The following is a 16,128-nucleotide window of genomic DNA, read 5'->3' as shown; positions in this document are numbered from 1 at the left end:
TGTTGAGGTGGTGAATAACCCCTTCTCAGCCTGGTTTATGCTTAATGGTTAAGAATAACTCAAGTCCTTTTACTTTGTGCTTTAATAGTTTGCATGGTTAATGTTACCCATTAGTGTTGTGTAGGTAACACAGCCCAAGTCCAGCAGATCTGTTCATCTTCCAGCTCATTCCATCTTGCCAGGAAGCTGTAGTGATTGAGGTAACACCTTACAGGCATAGCTCAGAGGCCTTCCCCAAGGAGATGATCAGCATTTCAACAGTGTGTCTTCCTGGAAGTGCAGATTCTGCTATGTCTTCTTTATCTGCATCAAAAGACTCCAGAGGGATACGGACACACTTCATATCCCACTTGTAGAGCAGAGCTGTGAGTGACCAGTCAGCACTGAAAGGAAAAAAATTTAAAGCTTAATGCCTATTTTCCCTTTTAGCATTTAATGAAATTACATATAAGTAAATCAGATCTATACCTTCTAACCTGATAGGTAGACCATATCTGAACCTTGGGGTTCTTCTGCATCAAAAAGTACATGGTACTTAAAATGTCTTCAAAATCTAAGGAGGAGGGGGAGGCATTTTTAAAATGGATTTTATTCTGTGGTTCCTCCGGTCAGACTTATTAGTGAGTAAAAGTTTACCTTCTGGTTCAAAGAACACATCAGAGGCCAGAATTATATCTTGTGGTGGCACAGCCAAAAGATCCTGGGATATGTGGCCCCAAGTCAGCCCTATAACATCCACCTGTGGCAGGTTATTCATCCAGCAACTTTGCCGACAGATTTCTAGACAGTGAGGAAGCTCTGAACTGTCTGATAGAATCACTTCAGCACCACATTTTGCAGCCAAGATTCCTGGAAGGCTCACTCCAGCTCCAATCTAGTTTTAAAAAGTGCAAAAAGATGGCAATTAAGATTTACTTGCAGTGGCAAGGAACTTGGTCTTAGATAACTGTCGTTGCATTATTTAACGAAAGTGTAATATGGCATGCTAACTACTGGCAAGTAGGCCTAGAAAGACACCCTAAAAGGAGGTACAAATGGAGCTGAATAAATCCTAGCCTGGAAGGCAGCGGCTATATTCCTGGTTTGGGTTTTTAGACTTAGGCTTTACCTGTCAGGTAAAAGTTGACTCCTTCCTGATGAGTTATTGGGTCATACAATGCTAAAAAAGGTTATACCAATTTTCACCTTGAAGGGCATTGTTTCCAACTGCAATGATGCATCCCGCTCAGCCTTCTGAGCTGCCAATTGGCAAAGCTTTTTGAGCTCTTCAGTGATAAAAAGAGCCTAATGCGGCACACAGCATCTAAAAGCTGCCAATTCCAGAGGGTGCCAGCCGGGGAAATTGGCATTTTTAGCTACCTGTGGTGTCCTAAAGTGAATTGCTTTTTCTTTCTTTTTCTAGGTCTGTAACAGCTTTCGATAAAGGGATTTTCTAACAGGGCCTTGAAAGTAGTCAAGATAAATTTTGTAAACATACTAATGAATAAGGAATTCGGTTACATGGACAAGGTTGCTGTTTTTCTAGTTTGAGGGTAGATGGGCAAGGATAATCTTTCTGAATGTCTTAGGCGGAATAGTAAAAAAACCAAGAATCAGCAAGAATGTGCACTATTTCTGTAACACATGGTAAGGTTTCTCTTTTCAAGCCTTCAGCAAACCCAGGTGAGGTGGAGTGAGTGGTGAGAAGACCTCAGAGGGGTGTCTCCTAAGGCTAATGTCAGCCTTTGCAATGGAAAGAGTTATACCTACGTAGTGTTTCGTGCCTAAACACTATTGTGATGTAGGCCTTGGAGGTGCTCATGAAGGCGGTGCTCTCCGGTCAGTCAGTGCCCCTTACAAAAAGGCCTTGGAGGGGCTGGGGATTTAGCTCAGTGGCATAAGCGCCTGCCTTGCAAGCAGGCAGTCGTGAGTTTGGATCCCTGGTACCAATAAAAACGAAAAAGACAAAAAAAAAAAAAAAAAAAAAAGGCGTTGGAAGCAAGGCACGGTCCATGCATCCCAGCATTTGGGAAGCTGAGGCAGGAGGACTGCCATGAGTTTGAGGCCAGCCTTAACAACACAAGACCCTATCTCAAAAACAAAAGGCTCTGCAGTGTTACCTTGAACACAGAAGGTGCAGTCTTGTAGGCCACATTTGGATCTTGGTCTTAGACTTCCCAAGCCCATAGACCTCTTGTGAAATCTGTTAATAAGCTACCCAGGGCTAATGACCTAGCTCAGCGGTGAAGTCCATCAACAGACTGCTGCCAGTGCCAGAAAGTCAACAGGCTTTTAGGAGTCATCAAACTGGAAGTAGCTAAATGTGTATTTTAGGCTTTGGGGGTCACTTGACTATCACTTTTTTTTTTTTTTGTCTTTTTCCTTTTTATTGGTACCAGGGATCGAACCCACAACTGCCTGCTTGCAAGGCAGGCGCTTATGCTGCTGAGCTAAATCCCCAGCCCCCTGACGATCACTTTTTATACAAACAAAAAATAAAAAGCTTTCTCTAGCTCCCAGACCTTTCAAGAGGCTATAGCACCTGCTTTAAAGCAAGCCCCGTAACGAGTGTGCAGAGCATCTGAACATAACCCAGTACTTTGGAAGCAGGGCCCCCCATACCTCTAAGACAGCCTTGCCAGGCAGAGCTCTTCTGTGAAACCAGAGGTACTGGGCCAGGACCACCGCACAAGGCCAGACATACATGCCATACTGGAGATGCAGGACCTGGAAAGTGTTTTTTGTATGTGTGTCATAAAAGCCTGCTGGAAATGAGTATTTGTACAGTGACCAGCATCAAGCACTGGCATCCATTATAAAAATGACAACTCCACTCTCCTCTCTAGGACCCAAGCTGGGGGGGGGGGAAGAGCTGCAATGCAGTGCAATGAACACTTCACAGCTCTCTATGCATGCACAAGCATTTCCAGTGCCTGAGAATCCACAGCCACAACACCAGGGATGAGCGCTCAGAGTGCAAATCCTACCGGACCAAGGCAACAGATAAGTAAGCAAGAGGCTTCTGATGAGTGCTAAATGCCACAAACAGGGTTAAGAACATAATGGGATGGAGCAAGGTGACCACAAGACCGGCTGCTGCACAGAATCAAAGGCCCTTGTGGCTGGACTGGGTAGCCCTTGGTATGGTAAGGGGTGGCTCTGAAGAGGTAAGGCAGGGAGGGACCTGTGGGTCTTGTTGAGCAGGCACTAAGTTCAGAATTTATTCTAAGCTCAACAGGAAGCCACTGGACACTAGTGGAACTTACAAGGTATGCTAATGGCGAGAAGTGTGCACAGTCCTGAAGGCATCCTGGGATGGGTGAGTGAGGCCGGGTGAGTGAGGCCGAATCTGAGGCTGGAAGGGAGGGCAGCCCTCAAAGGCTTTGGGCAGCTTGATTCATTAGTGTATGCCGCTTAGGCAAGGTATCAGTCACAGCTCACGTTCTGAATAAGCCTACCTGGGTTCAGACTCATCTGTAATCTACCACTGGCTGTGTGACCTCAAACAAGTACTTAATCTGTCAGGGCTTTGGTTTCCTCAACTGCAAAATACTGTCTCCATCAAGTAAAAAGGGATAAGCACCCGGTATTAGCAATAAAACCGCTCCTGGTGTGGCGGCAGAAAAGGCTACAAGGGGCAAAGTACCCAATCCCAGAACTATGGTAGGCTCTGGTAGGAGGACAGGAAGTTTAAGGTCAATTTGGCAATTTAGTGAGGACCTACTGTCTCAAAAAATAAAGGGCCAGATGTGGTGGTACACACCGGTAATCCCAGCACTCAAGAGGATCTCTGTTAGAGTGGCCAGCCTGGGTTCAGAGAGCCTCTGTCTCAAAAAAACTAACTAAATAAATAAATAAACAAATGGCGGGGATATAGCGCAGTCCAAAAGCCCTTTCCCCGCATTAGGGTTACCCCAAGAAACTTTATTTAGGCACCCAGAGAAATACTGGCTGGGGCTATAGCTCACCGATAAGGAGTTTTTGGCATACCTTCGATCAATACTCAAAACCGATGGACTGAGAAGCCTTTTACCAAGGATAGTATCAGAGATGAAGAATGCCACTTTCCCGAAAGAAAATGTATCTGACGTGGAGAAGACCCTTGCCTAGCTAGGTCCTCAGGCGTCCTGTTACATTTAATCCGCTAAAGGGCTTCATCCCACACCTTCGGCTCTGGGCGCCAACCTAAAAGTGGGAAGCCGCGGAGCAGAGGACCTCGCTGCTTCGCCACCCCGACCAGATCAGCCGAGAGCTGCACAGGGTACAGGCTCGCCTCGCGGTAGGAGCCGCGGCACGCACCTGCGGGACGCAGATCTCCAGCACAGGACCTTCGGCTCCCGAGCCCGTCTCCCCCGAGAACCGGAAGCGCTGGGCTCGGGCCACATAGCCAGGGAGACGGCGCTCGCCCGCAGGGGCGTCAGAGGGCAGCCGACTAAGTGGTCGCCGGGCTGCCAGGTTGTTTAAGCGGGATGCCGGGGCGTCTGTGGCCGCCTCCGGGACGCCACGTGGCTCTGCGCCGCCCCGCCCGACCGCTACAACCAGGCCGCGAAAAGGAAAAGGCCTTGCGCGGGAGATCACGCAGCCGCACACAGCGCACAACCAGCCTGAAGCGGATAAAAGAGGGAAGCCCTGCGCGGACCAAGCCGGAAGAGGGCAGCAGAGAAGCGGTGCGCACCCGGAAGCGGTGCGCACGCCGGAAGCTGGCTGTAGGGGGGCGGGGCGACGGCACGGCTCCACCCATCCATCCTGGGCGACGCGACCTTCTCAACATGGCGTCCGCTTTTCGCCTGTGAGGGCGGAGCTCGGAGGTACGGAGGCCAATGGCGGGCCGCGAGACCTGGTGGGGCGGGGAGAACAGTTGCCTCACGCCCAACCCGAGGCTCAGGAGGAAGCTGGGGAGTGAATTTTCTGGAAGGCGGCTTTAAAGTCGCCGGGCCGGAGCGAAGGGCGTTTCGTTGTCGCCGCCGCCGCTGCCGCCGCCGCCGCCCCCGCCGCCGCCGCCGCCCTCACCCTGGTCAAGAAGAGCGCCTCAGTGGCAAGAAGCGAGCTGCGCGAGGTCGTCGCGGAATTAGCTGGTGACCCTGCAGGATGAACCACAAGAGCAAGAAGCGGATCCGCGAGGCCAAGCGGAGTGCGCGTCCGGAGCTCAAAGACTCGCTGGATTGGACCCGGCACAACTACTACGAGAGCTTTCCGCTGAACCCGGCGGCCGTGGCGGTGAGCGGGGCAGGGGCGCGGGGCTGGACGCCCGCACTTTCCCCGGCGGCCAGAGCGCGGGCCTCGCTGAGCTCGGGGCCGAGTTCGGAGTCCCAGAGGCTCGGATGGCCAGGCGGCTTCCTTCCTCCCACCAGGTGGCGGGGCCGTCTCTGACCCCTCGGGAGCCAGGGTCCCGGGGGACCCAGCTGTCAAAACTCACACGTGGGAGATGCCGTGCGTGGCCCCGGTGCGACGTGCTCGCACGCACGCGCCCCCTCCCTCTCACGGGGAGCCGGAGTCTCATTCATTGCCGTGTATGTCGTTGCTAATTGGCCCTGGGAGGCACCTTTATCTGTCACCGGACTTTCATTTTTTAACTAAACAGATCTTCTCTGATTCCCTTAGGATAACGTGGAAAGGGCAGACGCGTTACAGTTGTCCGTGGAAGAATTCGTGGAGCGATATGAAAGACCTTACAAGCCCGTGGTTCTGCTGAATGCCCAAGAAGGCTGGTCTGCGCAGGAGAAATGGACTCTGGAGCGCCTAAAAAGGAAATACCGCAACCAGAAGTTCAAGTGTGGCGAGGATAACGATGGCTACTCGGTGAAGATGAAGATGAAGTACTACATCGAGTACATGGAGAGCACGCGGGATGACAGCCCCCTTTACATCTTCGATAGTAGCTATGGGGAGCACCCCAAGAGAAGGAAACTTTTGGAAGACTACAAGGTGCCCAAGTTTTTCACCGATGACCTATTCCAGTATGCAGGAGAGAAGCGCAGGCCTCCCTACAGGTAAAATGCTATGCCACTCAGTGCTGAAAACCTCACCGCCAACGGCTACTGGTGCCAGAGTTCAGCCCGCTGATCTTGCAGACAGGGTATTTTCCCATGGCCTTATATTAACTTCAGGCTCCTCTTGGGGAGACTGATTTAATTGGTCTGGGGTGCCCTGGGACATCAGGGTTAGTCAGACTCCTCAGGTGATTTACATGTGTGGTTGAAGATGAGTCACCAGTCTCAGGGAAGTTTCATCGATTAAGCTCCTGCCACTCCTGCCACGCACTCCTTCAGTGATCAGTTTTTGTCTGAGATTATTCAATGCACAATTCACTTAATGTTTCTGTGTACCAAAATTTGTTTAGTCTCCAAAATATCAATAATGCATTATGTAATAATGTAAGAACGTAGTCTTCTTTTTTCTTTTTGTCTTTTTGAGACAGGGTCTCACTATGCAGTTAAGCCTGGCCTTAAACTTGCAGCCATCTTTCTGCCTCAGCTTCCCAACTGCTGGGATTACAGGCGTGCACCACCACACCCGGTGATCTGCCTTTGTGCTACACATCTGTAATTAAAATTTCCTTCGTGCTTTGTTTCATTTCTGTAGGTGGTTTGTCATGGGGCCACCACGTTCCGGAACTGGGATTCACATTGATCCTCTGGGAACTAGTGCCTGGAATGCTTTAGTGCAGGGCCACAAGCGTTGGTGCCTTTTCCCAACTAGCACTCCCCGAGAGCTCATCAAGGTGACCCGAGAAGAAGGCGGGAACCAGCAAGATGAAGCCATTACCTGGTTTAATGTCATTTATCCCCGAACACAGCTTCCAACGTGGCCACCTGAATTCAAGCCTCTGGAAATCTTACAGAAGCCAGGAGAGACTGTCTTTGTCCCAGGTATAGCTGAGCCCCATGCTGGCTATTGAACACAGGCCTCAACAAATGCAAGTAGCAAGGGCTGAGCCTTGGAGCTATACCACACCCCTGTTTGATTGCAGTAATTGGTGTTGTGGTTTTCAAGGAGAATTGTATTTAAAATGAGTCCAAAAAGTGTCCTAAGATGAGGGGACCTACTCTGGTAACACTATGTAGTTGAATCTCCAGCAGGGAAGCTCTTCTGCAGGGTGAAAGTAACTGTATCCCTCCTTAGTTATTTAGGATCTCTGCAGTGTAACCTTTGTGCTGATTTCTGTGAAGTAGGGTTTTGATACAACTACACTTTAATGGGTGAAACTTTAGAAAAGTGACTAAGGGCCGGGTGTAATGGTGCACACCTGTGATCCCAGCACTTGGGAGGCTGAAAAAGAGGGTGACCGAGTTCAAGACTAGCCTGACTCAACAAACAAAAATGTGATTGAGTTGGAGCCTCCTTGGAAGTTGGAGAACTTCTGCCTTTACAGTTTGGAGGAGCATAGCTTTGTTTGGGTTGCTCAGACTCGCCATACAGGGCCAGAGTATATATTTTTTAGGCTCAGGTTGTCACAGTTGCTTGACACCATCTTGTAGCAGGAAAGAAAGCAGCCATAGATGGTGGCTAAAGGGATGGGTGTGGCCATGCTCCTGTCACGTGTTGTTGACACAGACCTCAGACCGCTCCCTTCCAGCACTACCTTTCTTAGGCTATACTTGTGTCTGTGCTGTGTCCCTTACAGTTAAGAATGGCCACTTCCTGGAGTTGGTGTCTTGTATTGATTGTAGAGGACCAAACCTTTTGAGCTGTTTATCTGTTGGATTTCAGGAGGTTGGTGGCATGTTGTCCTCAATCTTGACACCACCATTGCCATCACCCAGAACTTTGCCAGCAGCACCAACTTCCCTGTTGTGTGGCACAAGACGGTAAGAGGGCGACCAAAGTTGTCAAGGAAATGGTATAGGTAAGAAACACTTCTTTGTTATTTTTGCTTTGTTCCAACTCCTGCCTTGGAAATACAAAGAGCCCATCTCTGCTGCACTCTGTGCTGAGCTCAGAGAGGCCTAGGAAACGCAGGGCCTCACTGGCGGGGAGAGAGCACCAAGGTCAGGGCCAGCTTTCAGGATGTCTGCCGGCCTCCAAGCGGTGGGGGAGCCTCTACATGTTTGTCCAAAACCACTCAGGACGTGGTCGTAGTTGGTATTATTTCTCCTTTTGTTTTGTTGTCTGTTTGATTTTCAAAGCTAGCACTAGCAAAAGAAACTCTTTTGCTTAGATTTTACTTTGGTTATTTGTTTTTCTTACCCAGAAGCACTTCCCATTTGAACTTACTGCCTTGAGTTCTTGTGAGTGAGGTGACTGCCCTGGAGACTTAGCTCCTCTGTTTATCCACAGACCAGATACAGCACGGGCAGCGGCAGTGCAAGCCACCCCCAGCCACCCCGTGCCACTGTGTCCCAACCCTGACCTGGAGGGACCAGCTCTCGGGGTAAGAGAGGGATTCTGGCTTGTTCAGTGCACCTCCTCCCTCTGAGAGGCAGCAAGGGTGGTGGCTTCTATTCCACTGGACCCCGGGCTTCTGCGGCCCACCTCTGCCCTATAGACTGCCTTGTGTTCAGCTTGCCATGTGCAAGGCCTTAACAGACAGCAGGTCTTTTGTGGCTGGTGACAGTGGAGCAGGTTAAATTTCTACAGGGGAAGGCTGCAGCTCTTAGGAGGCCCTCAGTTTGTCTCCCAAGTGAATGGAGCAGTCTCTTTAACTGACACCTTATTTCTTACAAACCTAATTGTTTCTGCTCATACAAATAGAATCTAGCCAAACTCAACTTCCATTATTAGTGCTGTGCTGTGGAAATGAAAGATATTAAAAAAAAAAAAAAAAAAAAACACAGCTAGGAAAGTTTTAGGAACTAGGAAGAAAACTAGGAAAGGAAGACAACTTAGAGCAACCCAAGTGCACACCGCCTCCTGTGCAGCTGTGTGGCTGGCTCCCTCGTGCGGGGAGGCAGTGGGATTGCATGAGCCTAGAGGGAGCTCTCCTTTGGAGCAGCGTGGGCAGCCTGCCCAGCTCTGCTCTAGCTTGGGGCTGTGTGCAGGAGTCCCTGAGTCAGTACGCTAGGCACGTTGGGTGTCTTCCAGCAGTGCGGGTTCTCCATTTGAGTCTGAGTCATTGCATGTGCAACCTGCCTCGGTGCTGAGTACCTCTCTTGCCTCTCAGGATCTTGAAGCAGGAACACCCTGAGCTGGCGGTCCTGGCAGACGCCGTTGACCTCCAGGAGTCCACAGGCATCGCCTCTGACAGTTCCAGTGATTCCTCCAGTTCCTCCAGCTCCAGCTCCTCCGACTCAGACTCTGAGGTAAGGGAGACCTGGTGCCCCTGCACTGGGACCTTGGGCCTAAGGTACCTGTGTACACCGGCCTGCCCGACTGAAGCATGTGGTCACCTCTATTCCCGCAAAAAAGGTGAGCCTTGCTCACTTGACAGCTTCATATGTGTGTGACCAGTCATATAACCTCCGAGGTATGGGACAGTTAGGGTTATATGGCCCAGTGTTGCACAGCTAGCAAGCAACAGTGTCAGGATTCAGATTCACGTGCCATTGACCTCAAAGCACAGTGGAAAATTGTCCCTGTGGGTAGTATACTGTAGACCCAAAACATCCGCTTAAGTTAACATGAAATAGTGGGTAGGAGGCCTTTAGCCCTTAGCAGGTGAAGTCCCTCCCCTTTGCTGCTTTTTTTTTCTTGGTGAAATGGTCTTACTGTGTAGTCCAGGCCAATGCCGAACTCATGATGGGATCTCTACTGCCACTGAACTTGTGAGCCTCCTCCTTCAGCCTCCCAAGTCTAGAGTTTCCCATGTACATCACCTTACCACGCTGGTTTTTGTCTCATTTTTTCAAGACAGGCTCTTAACTGAAACAGGCTTAGCCTGCATTAACCTCAAATTTGTGATGATCCCCCTGCCTCAGCCTCCTGAGTGCTGGAATTGAGTCTGATGCCACCATGCCTAGCTTTTATTTTTGTCTCTCCTGTCCCAGACTCCTGTGACATTTTTTTTTGGTCTGGGGAGGGGATCTTGAGCTGTTGAGCACTGTGCCTGTGTACTTCTCTCCACTGAGCTCTGAGGTACAGTGAAGTGCTGTAGCAATCTCAGAATGCCAGGTGTGAGATACTTCACAGAGGGATCTCGATTTCAGACCCTTAAGCCCCCGTGAGAGACTAGTGGGGTGACCGTCAGCATCTTGGAGAAGTTCCCCCTCAGGGAGCCTGAGCACTTGAGGACACTCAGGCAGTGCTGTGGAGCTGTGGGGCGGGGCTGCTCTCTGGGAGCGGGTGATCAGTGCCCGCGCTCTCTCCTCAGGGCCTGGGCTTGTTTGCAGAGAAATGGTTGCATCCCGGTTGAATTCTTGTTTTCTTCCTGTGTCCAGTGTGAGTCTGGGTCAGAAGGTGAAGGGACAATGCACCGCAGGAAGAAACGGAGGACATGCAGCATGATGGGCAATGGGGACACCACCTCCCAGGACGACTGTGTGAGCAAAGAGCGCAGCTCCTCCAGGTGACCACGCACGCACGGCGCTGTCTGTACAGGACACACTCGCGGCGGGGCAGGGCCCAGGGGCAGCCTATTGCTTCCTGCAGACCAGGGGAGGGCGCCACGCACCAGAGGAGGAGGATGGCCTCAACGGGACTGTTGCTCAGCACTTGCAACACTTGCTACAGTAGCTTTTCCTATTCTCCTGGTGTGAGTCAGCATGGCTTGATTATGGGAAAGGCAAGCTCGTGTGGTTGGTGCCAGAGACCCTTTACACTAATAAAACAAGTCCATTTTATATCTCCAGCACTTTTGCCTTAGATAATAGCACAGCCTTCCCTGCTGCTCCTCTCTTGAAGTCCTGGGGCGCACAGTGGCTTCCCTGCTGGATGCTGATGGGGGTGTGTAGTACCCCGAATGAAATGGGATACACTCCAAGGAGTTGTCAGGCAGCTTCTAAAGACCCTGGTGCTGGCTTCTTACCTTTTCCCAGTTTGTCATTGCTAGTTTGGTTGCTCAGGCCAAGCCAGACAACAGAAAACAGCTCAGATTTTTTAAAAAAAATTCCACGTTTGTTTTGCTTTGTTTGAAATAGAATTTCACTGTGTAGCCCAGGCTGGCCTTGAACTCAAGGCAGTCCTTCTGCCTCAGCCTGCTGAACTTGGGATTACAGGTGTGTGCCTCTGTGCCCAGCATACATCTTTATTTTTATTTGCTATGTCAGTTAAGTTTTGTTTCAGGAATTTGCTATGTAGGCTAGACTGTCCTTGAATTCAGTATGTAGCTCAGCCTGGCCTTAAACGTGCAGTGATCCTCTTGCTTCAGCCTCCCTCTTGCGTGCTGTAATTACAGGTGTGCGCCACCATGCCTGACTTTTATTATCTCAAGCACGACTTGAAATTTTGATTGGATCTCATTTAGCTGTGCCTCACCTTCAGAATCTGAGAGCGTCTCTGCCAGAGTTTGCCCTGTGCAGTGTGGAACAGGCGCATAGTAAAGGTTGGCCCTGCCATGTGCCTCTGGGGTCCTGTGGTCCCAGAGAACCTGTTTCATCACCCTGGTGGAGACGCTGAGAGGTGAGGCTGGGGGAAGAGAGTAAAAGGCTGAAGGCTGCAGCGTTCCCAGTGTCTGAAGTCCCGGAGGGCTGCAGGTGGTAGTCACGTTCAGGACCCGTGTTCCTTTCTGTCATCTTATCTTTGTCCTGTGTGATCCAGCTGGAATGCCATGGAGGAAGTCAGGATTGCATTCAGAGAAGCTGATGAGCTAGCATGGACACGTCTCAGCCCCAGTCCCTTTCACAGCCATGCTTAGGTTTCTCCTCTTGCCTGCCTCTAAGTTGTTTCTGTTATGTACTTGATTGAATCTGTGTCTCATGTGTGGCCTTACAGTTTGTAGGAAAGGTTTCTAGAGAGCCCTGCCATCACTTCTGCCTGGGACCCCAGTGCTCTACTGCTAACATTGCCGTCCAGTGCTGTGGCCAGCTGTGCTGTCTACACGCTGATGACAGGTGGTTGTACTTTCCTTGGCAGGATTAGGGACACATGTGGAGGCCGGGTTCACCCCTGAGCAAATAAAGAGACTCCCTGAGGTGGCTCTGTGTGAGCTGTTGGCAGCCACTCAACTCAGTTCTCACGTCTTCTGCTCCTACTTTGTCTTCTTTGAATTGGATCTTCTTCTCTGGTCCAAGCTCCTGTCTTCGGTCGATGCTGGTTTTACTGCTTGCTCAGACTAGATTACCAAGAAGTTTAAACAGTCGGCCAGCTCAGTGAAACGCTGAAGGTCCCATGATGTTGGGTAAGAAAGTTCTGTGTCACCTTGTGCAAAACTACCTGGACCCCTGAGGCTGGAGGGGTGTGATCCCTTCTGCATCTCACCCTGTCCCTTCCCTCGCTGCTGTTGTAAGGAACAGCAGCGGCTGCACAAGCAGAGACCCTGGTGTGGTGAGTGCGTGCGAATGGGGGGCGGGGCAGTAGCCACATGGAAGAAGCATTGTGAGCGGGCGCTGCTCTCCTGGATGGCACCATGCCAAGGATGCATACAGAGGTGGAGACAGCTGTGTGCCAGCTGTGCCCAGCACCAACGCCCACTGCTCAGCACTGTTTCAGCGGCCTTCATCTTTCTCCATGCTCAGACTACGAAATTTCAGGGGTGTTTTACGTGGTGCATTTTGGGGCAGGGGTGACACCTGTTTGCTCACAGAGTGAGAAAGGTACTTGATGTGCTTTTGTCTCAGAACTTAAGTTATGAACAGGCCATGTTCCAGCAGCCGTTTCTCTTGTCTCTGTAAGGGACTTAGCTGTGAGTGTCCTGTGTTTGCTCGACCTGCAGACGTCAAATGGGCAGCTGGTATTAACGAAGGAGGGGGTGACGGACGAGTGGTACTTGTCTCTGTGATCTGTGGATGCTGTTACAGAGCGCTGGTGGAAAACTTGGGGACTGACCAGTACGTGTACTGTCTTGTCCTCTAGCTTTACCTGCTTGCCTTAATCTGTCCCTACATTCACGGAAAATAGACAGGTGGTCGCTCCCTGGCTCTGGAGTCATGTGCTTTTGCTCTAGGAGGCAGGTCTTGGTTTGTCTCAGTTCAACTTTCTGCCTCCTGAACACCCAGCCCGGCCTGTGACTGGGTTGGGGAAGCCTCTCCCCCAAAGGCTGCAGCTCTCTGTCAGGCACAGCGTCCTCCCCAACAGCAGCAGACACCCAACACCCAGTGGACCAGGATGTGCTTGTCTGTGAGTGGGAGGGACCCAAAAGCTGGAGCTCTGGTAGTACCCAAGGGGTTCTTCCTCTCTGTTTTTGTTTCTGAGTGTTCCCCCTTCAAATGCTGGGGATGGACCCCAGAGCCTCGAGCATACCATGTACCACTGGGTTACTTCCCAGCCCTCGTGATTTGAGAACTACATTGCCCAGGCTGGACTGAAGCTTGCCTGACCTCTCCCATAGCTGGACTAGAGAAATGCATCTCCCTGCCCAGCTGCTCCTCCAGCTTTTGAAAATACTTCTTACCACCTTCACGGAGCTATTCCACTTCCTCTGAAACTTCAGTCAGAAGAGGGGCCATTTGCCACCAGGGGACGCAGTGGGACATGTTGCCAGTGGCCTGACTGATGAAGCAGGAATTTGAAACTGAAAGCTCAGCTTTCCGCTTAGTTCTTCAGATGCTGGAGGTGATTTCTGATTGCTGCACACCTACAGGAACGAGTGACCTGGCCTGACAGTGCTGGACAGCACAGATTATGTGATGCTCATGCCACCCTGTAAATAATGGTGGGGTGCCTTATTTGTTCTGGCCAAGCCAAGGACTCAGCGCTCCACTTTGGAAGCAGGGTGAGGTGGGGGAGCCGGGGCACCAGTTGTGCAGAGCTGTCTTTTCCCACCCCCCTGGCCTGTGCTCCTCCTTTGAATGGAGTCAGCAGGAGGAAAGAGAAGGATGCAACGCAAGCCGTTTGCAGGAATTATTCTCCAGGATGGCCACAGTTCTAAATCCCCACAAGCTTCATGTTGGGAAGGAGGGTTGGAATGCTGGGGAGGAGTGACGTGAGTAGGACCCCAGGCATCTAGCTCCCTAGATGGAAATGCAGCCCCTTCAGCCCAGGAGAAGCCAGTGCCTCTGTGTAAGTGGCTTTGGAGTTGTCAGTGGTCTGAGGATACCGAGGCCAAGGTTGTCACGAGGAGCCCCTGAAGCAAGAGCACCACTCACGTTCTCATTCTGTTCTTGCACTGCCCACTGCTTAGTAATCCAAGCATCTAGCAAAAGTTCCAGTGCCATCCAGATGTGGTGCACACTTGTAATCCCAGCCCTTTTAGAAGGCTGAGGCAGGAGGATCACTGTGAGTTCAAGTACAGCCTGGTCTACATAGGAAATTCAAGGCCAATCTGACCCTGAAACGGTCTCAAAAAAATGTTTGAGTGCCAGAACTGCTTTGGGTGCAGGAGATATGGCAGGGACAAGCCAGGGTCCCTACCTCACGCCTGCTGGGCAGTGACTGCTGTCATCCATAAGTGTAGGAGACGAGGATGCATCTCACAACCCTCACCAAACACGGACCCAGTTCTTCACGAAGAGACATGGCTCACCCTGTTGGAGTGTGCTAGGTATGCACGTGGTTTCTTTGTAGAGGAGCTAGAGGCCCTTACAGAAAAGCTCACAGCAAGTTGCCAGGGTGCTGTGCACACCCAGACCCCAGCCTTGAACTTCGGACTCATGGAGCTGGAGGCAGTGCTGCAGTGCTGACCAGAAGGGAGCCATGAGCACACGACTATAGGGTCTGTAGCTGCTCTGTGCGTAGCTTTCCCCAGGCAAGCAGCTAGGACATGTGTGCACTGCAGTGGGTTCAGGGTGGGTCAGGCCTCTCCCTCCTGACTCTTATCAAGATGTCCTGTTGATGTGACATTGTTTTCCACAAAACCAGGTGAGATTAAGTATAGGCCCCTGGCGTTAGCTCTCAGATTTGTCTCATGGTTAGATCAAAAATTTGAATCACCAAGGTGTCCTGCGGCCACCGCCATCTCCCCCAGATGCCAGCACCGGCTCCTTGGTGACAGACTCTACAGAACTTGCCTCCTGTGGTTGTCCAACAGAACACCTCGCAGTCTTGTTCTGTGTCTCTCGTGCTGTGGCGTCTGCCTTGAAATGCTTGTGGAGTCTGCCCTTGAGTTGGCATTTTTAACTTTTACGTAGATGAAACTTGTTCATTTTAAATAAAGCAACTGGATTTGGGGTTGTGTTTTCTGTATTGCTGTGTCCTTTCTTTTATTCATTTGAAAATCCGTGGAACATAGTTTGTCAGCAGAAGACCTCTTAAGAATATTACCTTAAAGCAGTGAGGAAAAGAGACTAAAATAAGACCTAGTTTGGCCAGAACTCCCACAGTGATCAACAGCCAGCAGCAGCCTAGAGACAAAACCAATTTCACCTTTTTCTCTTTTCTTTTCCTTTCTTTGCACCCCCCGCCCCCATTTTCTTTGGCAACAGGCTCTCACTGCCTGTTCTAGGCTTGAACTCATAGCTAGACTGGTCTTGAGTTCACAACAATCCTCCTGCCTTAGTTTCCCAAGTGCTGGGATTACAAGCATGCACCATCATACCTTTTCCACAGTAAGAGCATCTTCCCACCAACCGTTAGATGCAGCCAGACAAAGCTCTTCGTTGCAGACCTCACACAGCAGCCAAGGGCGAGAGCATCTTCCCACCAACCGTTAGATGCAGCCAGACAAAGCTCTTCGTTGCAGACCTCACACAGCAGCCAAGGGCGTACCTAGAGCTTGTATTTTGAAGGAAGCACCCCATCTAGCATCTCTGGGGTTTTTTGTTTTTAATACTGGGGATCAAACTCACAGTCTTACATTTGCCAGGCAGGCAGGCACTTGTGCTGCTGAGCTGAACCCCTGGCTGGCATCTCAGTTTTGGCGTTTTTCTTTATTGTTAGTGTCTGGCTATGTTGTGTGGACTGGAGTCAAACTTCGGGGTTCAAGAGAACCCTCCTGCCTCAACCTTCCTGGTAGCTGGGACTACAGGTGTGTGCCTTCTTGTGCAGCTGGAACCCTGCTTTTGACATGAGGCCTTATGTTGGGCACTGTGCCTGACAGCTGCCCAGGATGGGGTGATAAAGGGTAGGGAAGTATGTTGGTTCCAGTATATTTGTCTCAAACACAACACCATTCAGCAACAGAGCCCTGGAAGGATTTGAAAAAAGAAACACAGTAGCCTTCCTTTCCCTGTTCTGTGCTCC

The 16,128-nt window shown here is 50.8% G+C and overlaps 2 protein-coding genes across 8 annotated transcripts; one reads left to right on the top strand and one right to left on the bottom strand.

Annotated features, from left to right (window-relative positions):
- Positions 1–67: 67 nt before the first annotated feature.
- Positions 68–4,589, bottom strand: Mettl23 (methyltransferase 23, arginine). Of its 5 annotated transcripts, none has more exons than XM_003464871.5 (5): positions 4,279–4,589; positions 2,602–2,706; positions 637–874; positions 469–553; positions 68–383 (listed from the first exon to the last, which is right to left on the bottom strand). In XM_003464871.5, the coding sequence occupies exons 2-5, from the start codon at positions 2,683–2,685 to the stop codon at positions 209–211; spliced, it is 582 nt and encodes a 193-aa protein (XP_003464919.2). In that variant the 5' UTR covers positions 2,686–2,706; positions 4,279–4,589; the 3' UTR covers positions 68–208. The 5 variants fall into 5 exon arrangements, with proteins under 5 accessions (XP_003464919.2, XP_005001466.1, XP_013002530.1 ...); XM_005001409.3 differs by lacking the exon at positions 4,279–4,589 and adding an exon at positions 3,970–4,269; XM_013147076.3 differs by lacking the exon at positions 4,279–4,589 and adding an exon at positions 3,246–3,909.
- Positions 4,590–4,917: 328 nt separating this feature from the next.
- Positions 4,918–15,132, top strand: Jmjd6 (jumonji domain containing 6, arginine demethylase and lysine hydroxylase). Of its 3 annotated transcripts, none has more exons than XR_010045024.1 (7): positions 4,918–5,196; positions 5,581–5,969; positions 6,562–6,848; positions 7,690–7,825; positions 8,257–8,350; positions 9,080–9,218; positions 10,293–10,420. XR_010045024.1 is itself a non-coding variant. In XM_063241715.1 (7 exons), exons 1-7 carry the CDS (start codon positions 5,068–5,070, stop codon positions 10,422–10,424), a joined length of 1,263 nt encoding a protein of 420 aa, XP_063097785.1. In that variant the 5' UTR covers positions 4,918–5,067; the 3' UTR covers positions 10,425–15,132. The 3 variants fall into 3 exon arrangements, 2 of the variants coding, with proteins under 2 accessions (XP_063097785.1, XP_003464971.2); XM_063241715.1 differs by having other exon boundaries at positions 7,690–7,787; positions 8,262–8,350; positions 10,293–15,132; XM_003464923.5 differs by lacking the exon at positions 8,257–8,350 and adding an exon at positions 11,926–15,132.
- Positions 15,133–16,128: the final 996 nt, after the last annotated feature.

Source organism: Cavia porcellus, unplaced genomic scaffold, assembly GCF_034190915.1.
Source record: "Cavia porcellus strain 051 isolate PalLab524CR breed Dunkin Hartley unplaced genomic scaffold, mCavPor4.1 scaffold_32, whole genome shotgun sequence".
Taxonomy (NCBI): Eukaryota; Metazoa; Chordata; class Mammalia; order Rodentia; family Caviidae; genus Cavia; species Cavia porcellus.
This window is presented reverse-complemented; position numbering and strand designations above follow the sequence as displayed.